The sequence below is a fragment of the Sinocyclocheilus anshuiensis genome, unplaced genomic scaffold (assembly GCF_001515605.1).
Source record: "Sinocyclocheilus anshuiensis isolate Anshui unplaced genomic scaffold, SAMN03320099.WGS_v1.1 scaffold447, whole genome shotgun sequence".
In the NCBI taxonomy this organism is placed as follows: Eukaryota; Metazoa; Chordata; class Actinopteri; order Cypriniformes; family Cyprinidae; genus Sinocyclocheilus; species Sinocyclocheilus anshuiensis.
In genome coordinates this window covers 4413842-4422890 of record NW_015552615.1, presented here as the reverse complement: position 1 = coordinate 4422890, position 9049 = coordinate 4413842, and the positions used below count along the sequence as shown (strand labels likewise).

Sequence of the window (9049 nt, the reverse complement as noted above, 5' to 3'; positions counted from 1 at the left end):
TATAGTGTGTATTAGCGTGTAGATTTCAATTTCTGCACAGTCTAATCTAATTGTCATACTCTTCGAATTTCATATTAAGAAATTCTTTTAACCCAAAAAGCTAATTATGCTCCCTTCGAACTTGTTCTCTTTAAACTACAAATCTTGGGTAATCCCAGGCTATCTGTAATCAGATGCATATTTAAAACTGGAATAATTTAATTTCAGCCACATGTGTTTCATAAACACATAATCCTTTCTGGATTACAATCCGGCATCAAAATGATACGTTTAATTATTCTTGCTGCTGTGAGAAAAGGCTATAAACAATCCACCACCTGCAGCATCTGCACATGCGATAGCCTAGTAGCCGGGACAACTTCTTTATGTTTACAGAAGTGACGTAATGACGCAGTGCCATGCTCGAATTTCCCGCGAAATCCTACCCGTACCACTCAAATTAGAAAACATTATTATAAGGTAACCGTTGTGAATCGGGCTAAAGTAAGGCGATAGTTTTGAACACTGGCTGGTTATGTACTTGATCAAATATTGATTTGGGATCATTTTTAACCAAAAAAAAGTTACGGACTGCAGCTTTAAACTAATTCAAAAAGAGCATTTGTACTAGGGATGTCCAGATCCGATCACGTGATCGGAAATTGGGCCCGATCATAGGAAGAATGATAGTCTAAGCTTGATGTACTGTAAGTGAAAAGAGCGATTCATATTAGAATGATTTCTGGAGAATCAAAAAACAAAAATAAAAAAAAAAAAAAAAAAACTATAATAGTATATAAAAAAACTACTAAAATAACACTGTTTGGGACAGCCATGACATGCTCATAAAATTTATAATTAAACATTTATAATAATTTTTAATAAACTAAAAAAAGAAATATATAAAAACTGTCTGAAATTATGATTCTTAAATGATAAAGCATTTTTTTCAGTATAGGCTATTTATTTTCAAAGCTCTTGGTATAAAATGCTAATATATTCTGTCTTCCAAATTAAGGAAATTTCATATTTTCACCTTCAAGAAATCATACAGGTGTCTGAGGACTCCTATCCGCACCTCATCGAGATCTTTGAGGAAGCCATTAAATATGGGCACCAGGTCAGCTGCAGTCAGCTGATCTCCCAGAATCACTGCCAACTCGTGGATAGAGAACGCCAGCGTCCGCCGCACCTTCCACTGTAACACATTCAATAGTATTTCATTTAACAACTAGCAAAGCTACCGTGTCTATTCCTCGTGTTTTTAATATTTACAAAATAAAGACAAACAATAACAATCTATAATAATATGGCACAGAGAAAATATTGTTTAATTATATATTTTAATAATATAGGTTTTTGTAACAATTATAAAGTGAAGTGTTACAGTACTGTACTAACATTTGACACAGAGTTTTGTTAAACCTTTCCAACAAATAACATCAGCATTATAGATTGAGAGGACGTTTTACCTGTACGTCTGTAGCGAGGGTCTCATATGTGTCTTTGAGGCAGTGCCAGTTCTGTCTGCCCAGCGTTAGGGCGACACCTGGCAAGCTGAATGCACAGTGTTTGGCGATCTCAGTGTCTACGGTCTGAGCTCGAGCGGGGTCTGTCATGGACAGATACTGATCCAGCAACTGCTGTGGAATTACATTCTGAGACCACAGAAAGAATGATTGTTAGGAAACATCATAGATTTAATAAACTACTATGAACAGTCTGAAATAGTCTGTTATTTATAAGGAGGAGTTTCTTTGTACATTTAATGTGCTTTGTTTTGTCATGAATAATTCATTAATGACTGCAAACGAACAGTTGGTACAATAACACCTAAAGGTTTGTGGTTTGTACAACTACCTCAATATCAAGGCCAGTGAAAAGCTAGCAGATTTTTGTTAAGACATGCAAGATTTTTTAAATTTTGCTTTATAAGTCACTGTACATATCCAGAGCATTACATTACCTGAACTTTAGACTTCTCCTCTTCACACATTTTAGCTGTGTCTGAATCTTTGTCCCCCTCCACATTTTCTATTAGGTCTGGCTCCTGTGTGCACACACACAACTGCATATATAATGAACTGTCTACTGTAGAGTTACTGTGCCAGCACTTCCTTCTAATGACATTTGCATAAACAGATTTACATAAAAATGCAGATGGAGAGTTGCAAATGCATGTCAAATAATGGCAGCAGTTTAAAAAACATTTAAAACAACATTATTCTCCTTGTATTATTGTTATGACTTCGTATTAATTGACACTACATGGAATATTTTTCCACAATCATGTAGAATTATGTAGTATTCTTAGCAAATACTTCTATGGAATAAATTTGATTAAATATCTATTAATAATAATAACAATCAAAATATTATATTAATACCAATGAAATGTAAAATATAATCTTAACATTTAAAAAAATGGTCGAATATTTTTTTTACATTTGAATGATCATTAAATCGAATGTAATAACTTTTTTTTAATTTATAATATTTGATAAAATATTTAAAATGATTATAATATATAATTGTATTATTAAGTGACGTAAAGTGACGTGACATGTGGCCAAGTATGGTGACCCATACTTGGAATTAGTGCTCTGCATTTAACCCATCCAAAGTGCACACACACAGCAGTGAACACACACACCGTGAACACACACCCGGAGCAGTGGGCAGCCATTTATGCTGCAGCACCCGGGGAGCAGTTGGGGGTTCGGTGCCTTGCTCAAGGGCACCTCAGTCGTGGTATTGAAGGTGGGAGAGAGCGCTGTACATTCACTCCCCCCACCTACAATCCCTGCTGGTACGAGATTCGAACCCGCAACCTTTGGGTTACGAGTCTGACTCTCTAACCATTAGGCCACGACTTCCCACAAGGTTTGTGGGAAGTCTACATATTTATGAGTATAAATATGTATATATTACAGTATATGTAATTTAATTACATATACTGACAGTCTAAAATTATAATAATAAGCAAAACTTTTTAAACATTGTAAGCATTATTACATTAATTAAATTTTATATTTCAAACATTAAAACATGTAAGAATAGTTAAATTGTTGAAATCACTTTTATAGTTTAGTAACTATAAAATCATCCTCTCACCTCACTGCTGTGTTCAGAGTCGTCTACCAGCACTGGTGAACTGGAGGGTGAGTCTGAGATCTGTGCGTCCGTCAGTGAGAGTTCACTCATGGCACTGAGCTCATCAGACGTCGGGGAGCCTGTGGAACCGTTACTCTCTGACACAGACTCATCTGCATCTTCTGTCTGACTCTCTAGTTGGGCAGCTTTCAGCGCAGCGGACAACACCTTCACTTGAGCTGCGAGTGGAAAGCACACAGGGAAATAAATAACTATGTCCTTATGTGGAAAAGGTCAAAAGAACACGGGCTCTTTTTGAAATCACCTTGCACATCAGGATCATCCAGGTGAGGCTGAAGACAGTCCAAAACCTTTTGGATCTGAGAGCTGGTGGCTGGGCCTTGTGAATCTAAACTTGGCACGTCTTCTTTCCCCTCACCTTCCGTCTCCCTCATGGTCTCATCTCGTTTCTCTGTCACCTCATCTCTTTTCTCTTCTCGTAAGAGTTCCAGCTCTTGGGTGATGTCAGGTAGTGGGGCTCTCCAGAAGTTGAAGGAATTGAACATTGTGCACTCGTCCTTCTGCTGGTGGGACAAAGGGTCTGAGTGTTCAGGGTGGCCCAGGCTGGTGCCATCTTCTTGGGGTTGGGTAGAGGAATTGCCTTCTGGAGGATGTGATGGTGGACCTGTCAGAACGGAAGTGGATTGTAGCTGCTCTGAACGGGGCTGAATGAGACTGTCTGGAGAACCATCAATGGAGGCATTGCGGCTGTTACTGGAGTTGCTGGTGGTCACTTCCTTTCTGTAGCTACAAAGACAGTTGTGCAAAAGAGTTTCAAAAATGTATTCAATATAAAGTAGTAGGGCTGGGTAAAAAATATCGATATCTCGATTTTAATCGATTCCCATTTTTACGAAATGATATCGATTCTTAAATCCCAAGAATCGATTAGTCTAGACTGTTTTCAGTTAATGGATGGAACATTGAAGCGCACCTCCCATCCAATAAATCGCAATAAGCTTCGTGCTTTGGTACTTTTAATATGAAACAAAGTCTCCGATTTCAATTTATGTCCATTGTATTGCAGTATTCAAACAATAAATGCCGTTTTGGCGCTGTTTAATGTGGAGTGACAGATCACTGTAGCACCTCAGTTCAACAGACGGGGCAGCACGAGGCGCACGTGAACTGATCATCTTCTCTACATTAATACCAGTTTCAGCACAAAATAAACATGACTAAACATCCGAAGGTAAGTAAAAAGAAAGAGTACAACTTTACAATCCATATCCTGTCTCGTGTATTTGCTCAATCAGTGTTTCAGCCGCGCAAAGATGTCAATATAACAGCTTGTAAAAAATTGATATAACATCACATTTACCTCAGAAAGCATATTTGGTGACCATAAACTCGAGTCAGCCAGAAAAATAAACTGTAGAGAGGGGCATTTTGCTGAATATATGCACCATATAACATTCATTATATTTATTTTTACCGTTCTTTTATGTTTTATTTACGTTTTAATAAATCCATCCAAGTTTTTATGACAGCCACTATTTAAATGTGTATATTTAAAAAAAAAACTGAAGTAATTGTAACTTTATTATAAAAACTTCATTAAGTGCAATTTAAGCAGTTGTACAGCACAAATAAGTCAATTTTACCCTTCAATATTATAATGTAGTACCAACTGACTCTCATGTATATTTTACAGCATTAGTTGAGAGATTTTTTTTCCTTGAGAAAATTTGGCTTGTACTGTACCTGATATGTATCCAAAATAATCGACATTGAATCGAATCGCAAGCTTGTGAATGAGAATCGAATGGAATTGTGAAATTTGTGTCAAAACCCAGCCCTATAAAGTAGTAACTATGCTACTGTTCAAACATCTGCGGTCTCCAAGATTTTTTTATGTTTTTGAAAGAAGTCTCTTACATTCACCAAGGCTGCATTCTGTGATGAAAAATACAGTAAAATGGCAATATATTGAAATATTATATTTTTAATTTTAATATATTATAAAATGTAACTTATTCCTGTGAAAGCTGCAAAAGCTGAATTTTCAGCATCATTACTCCAGCCTTTAGTGTGACATGATCCTTCAGAAAACATTCTAATATAATGATTTGATGATCAAGAAACATTTCTTATCAATCTAACAATATCTTAACAATAATCAATTTTGAAAACAGCTGTGCTGCTTATTTCATTTATTTATTTGTTATTTTTTGGTGTAAACCATTTTTTTCAGGATTCTCTTTTATTTTGGAGGGGGAAAAAATAACCTTTTTTTTTCTAACAAATGCAAACTTTCACTGTCACTTTTGATTAATTTAATCCCTCCTTGCTGAATAAAAGCATGAATTTCTTTATAAAAAAGCCTACTTATAAAGATTGACACCTGACTACAACAACTAGTCAATTACAAACACATGTATTTTTTCCATACAAACCCAGTCACAGTAAAAGAAACCATGTGCATTTACCTCTCTGAGCAGATCTTCGGTATCTCACAGAGGGTTCCATCCTCACAGAAATGCAATCCTGTGATTGAAGGGTTGGCAAACGTGGAGATGAAACGACCTAGAGACTGGAACGCAGCCTGGCGTACCTGAAAAGGAAAAGAATATAAGCAGATGTTCCATTCCCTTTAAAAATGATAATTAAAAAAAAAAAAAAAGTAAAGAGATTTCCTAAAACAGGTGGAAAAACAAAGTCAGAAATCACACCGATCCAAAATCCTACTCCACATCCTACATACACTTACTAAACATCAAATAATCACGTTCACTTTCAGAGAGGACAGAAATTACATGCGGAGTCACAGCATGTTAGAACACAGTGTTAGTTTCTTTGCTCTTACCCAGCGTGACTGATCACTAATGAGGTTGATGAACAAGGGGGACAATTTAGTACGCCGCACCTCCGGAGAAGTGCAGTTTGAAACAACCATGAAGCACTCGGCACAGGCTTTCCGAATACCCCACAGACTGTCTGAGCACAGGTCGAAAAACTTTGGCATCTGAGGTGAGGACAAAGAGAGAGTGCTGGTTAACACATTTGCATGTCGTGTCAACAAAAATCTGCACAAAGACACAAACAGACTTTAAGGCTTTATAAGATGAAAGGTGTTTTCTGGGTCTAGCACTCAGATATAATTAAATGCATTCATTCTGGATGTGACTGCAGTATTGTTCTAAATACAAGCACAAGAGGAGCGCAGCAAGTCTCACCAGAAGTTTCTCTGTGGCTTCCTGGCCAACAATAGAACAGACCTCGCCAAAGTTTGCAGCACAAACCTGACGGTGAGAAAAAAACAAAAAAAAGTGTAATAGAAAGTTTAGACATTTGCAATGAGGTCAAATTCAGTCTTCTGTTATGTTGTAAACAGAGGCCTGTTGCAACTCAAGCAACATTGCTTCTTGCCAACCCAGCACGAGTTGCAAAAGTAGATTAACATTCTTCACAACTTCTTCCACACAGTGTACGCCTGAGCTTTATTACTGCAGTTATTTGAATGACAAAACAGTCGCAAACATGTGCATTTACCAGAACACAACTTCACTGTGTCAAGGCTTCTTGTTTTTGGAAGCCATTTCTGTCCACTGTGTTCTTTGGATTGTTACTTATTTGTCTCATGATACTGATATAATATAATAATGCACGGACTTGGTATTTCCATACTTTGGTAATAAGGGAAATACACTACCGTTCAAAAGTTTGGGTCAGCAAGATAAAATGATTTTTGAAGGATCAGCATATTGGAATGATTTCTGAAGAATCATGTGACACTGAGGACTGCTGAAAATTCAGCTTTGCAATCGCAGGAATAAATGTATTCAAATAGAAAACAGCTATACACTGTAGTATTATTTCACAATATTATTGCTTTTACAGAGCATTGAAGTCGACTAGTCGATTAGTCTGTGCAACCCCTAGTACAAATACTGACGAGCTGCGCAAAACCACGTTCATATTCGCGCGATTTTTTGCGCAGCTCGTCAGTGAACAACGGCTCTGTGTAGTTAATGCTGCTCAATGTGAAAGCACGCACGTGATGGAGATTTACCGCTGATTACAGAACCGGCTTTCTGACAAGATGCGCATTAAATATCGCATGCGATTTATCGTGCAGCCCTATTGTATGTATAGCATATGAATTTCACACACAATGCAGTTCATCACATCAACTATGAACATGTTCCACAAAGACATGTTCCAAAAACCAGTTCTAAGCTCTTCCACAAATTATGAAACAGAGAGGATCATTACCTTGCGGACTTGAAATAGTCTGACGTCACTGCAGAGTTCACAAAAGCGTAGCAATAAAAGGTGTTCCACCGTGTCTTTAGTCAACATGATCACCAGCTTGCACATGATCTGCAACAAAACATTATTCACCATCAACACAGAGATAAAAATATGACTCACAAAACAATTAACACAGTATCATGCAGACAGCATACAGATAAGCATTCCGTCATAGATGGAATGAAGTTATGACAGGAAATATAACACGTTATCTTTTCAGTTCTATGAAAGCTAATGGCTTACATATTTTTACGATGAGTATTTTCCACTTTCAGTAATCAGCAGTGCATTCTCTTAAACACAAAGACTCACCGCAACTGCTTCGATCTTGTAGTCATCGTCACTGCTGGGTTCAGTGAGCTCCAGGAGCACAGGGCAGACCTTTCCCTCCATATCTGCCTTACTCATCAGACCCTGTTCAAGTAACACTAGCAGAGCAGCCTGGCTCGTCTTTCGCACCTACAGGAAAAAGCACAGACAAAATTGACTCAGTGGGTTATCTGAACGACTAAATTATTAGTTGGTGTTTAAGACACCCTGAATAAGGCTTCAGGATCAGTACAACACCTAATACTGATCATATGCATTTCTTAAGTATGGACGCCAAACATGGAAGTGACATATTTAACAAACCAACAGGCTAAACAACAAATACTACACAAAATTATCATGGTCTTCACTGAAAAACGGAAGCCTAATGACTATGCATAATAATGGGACCATTACTCAAGCAATCTGATAATTGTTGTGAAACTTACTGTGACTATTACAAAAGAGCTTTTTAGATGGCTCTGTGAGTATTACAGAATAAACGATAAAATGGTATGAATTTAGAGATGCAACAGTGAAAGTAAAAGTTAAAGCACAGCATGCAGTCAGCAACCAAAACCTTCTCTGGCAAGTTGAAAAATGTTCCCCTAAGCAGTTCCAATAAAAAATATTGAATCTTATTTTCTCTTTCTTTCTCTCTATAATTAAATAATATATTTCTAATTATAATTAAATAATTAAAATTATTTGAAATCCTTTTAAATGTTAAAAAATAAATATAAAACAATCAATATTATACATTTAAACATATATTTTTTTGTTATTCATTTATTTACTAGTGCTAATAGGTTACTGGCTGACTAGTTTAACTCCTTTAAACTCATCCCTACTCAAAAATATTTGTCATCATTACCTATTCAGATAAACGATTCAAAGAACAGGCAGTTTTTCAAAGTATAACTCACCTGGTTATTAGGGTCTGTGAGATACCGGACCACAATGGGTACCAGATACCGTGAGAAGGCTTCAGGGAAATTGGGCCGATTTTCATGAAGGAACATGGCAATGTTTGGTACCTGTTCCATCAGCTCTGCTCGCACTGTCGGTTCTGTAACATCACGTTACATTCACAATATTACGTACAGTTTAGCCATTCTGAACAAGTCAAATACAGTCAAAAGTCATACAAACCTCCATCCTCAGACATTCTGGCAACTGTTTCCATGACGCTGATGAAGTCATTTTCATTATCGCTGAACTCCCGGAGCACATCCAGCAATCCACGAGCCACAATTTGCCTGAAAATAAACATCAAACTAATCAAGCACACCATAACAGTCCACATCACATGGGCCTTTGTAATTTAGATGCACAAAACTATTTGAAAAAAAAA

General features: G+C 36.9%; 1 protein-coding gene across 1 annotated transcript in view; it reads right to left on the bottom strand.

The window, feature by feature from the left end:
* Positions 1-9049, bottom strand: part of LOC107666016 (serine/threonine-protein phosphatase 4 regulatory subunit 1-like) — a 14856-nt gene that overhangs the window by 5497 nt on the left and 310 nt on the right. The window contains exons 2-13 of the mRNA XM_016457106.1: positions 8848-8954; positions 8622-8764; positions 7699-7845; positions 7348-7455; positions 6309-6374; positions 5939-6097; positions 5562-5686; positions 3398-3879; positions 3094-3311; positions 1946-2029; positions 1452-1637; positions 1016-1177 (exon numbers count right to left, since the gene is read on the bottom strand). Coding sequence (XP_016312592.1) covers positions 1016-1177; positions 1452-1637; positions 1946-2029; positions 3094-3311; positions 3398-3879; positions 5562-5686; positions 5939-6097; positions 6309-6374; positions 7348-7455; positions 7699-7845; positions 8622-8764; positions 8848-8954 — 1987 coding nt within the window. The remainder of the gene's footprint in view (positions 1-1015; positions 1178-1451; positions 1638-1945; positions 2030-3093; positions 3312-3397; positions 3880-5561; positions 5687-5938; positions 6098-6308; positions 6375-7347; positions 7456-7698; positions 7846-8621; positions 8765-8847; positions 8955-9049) is intronic.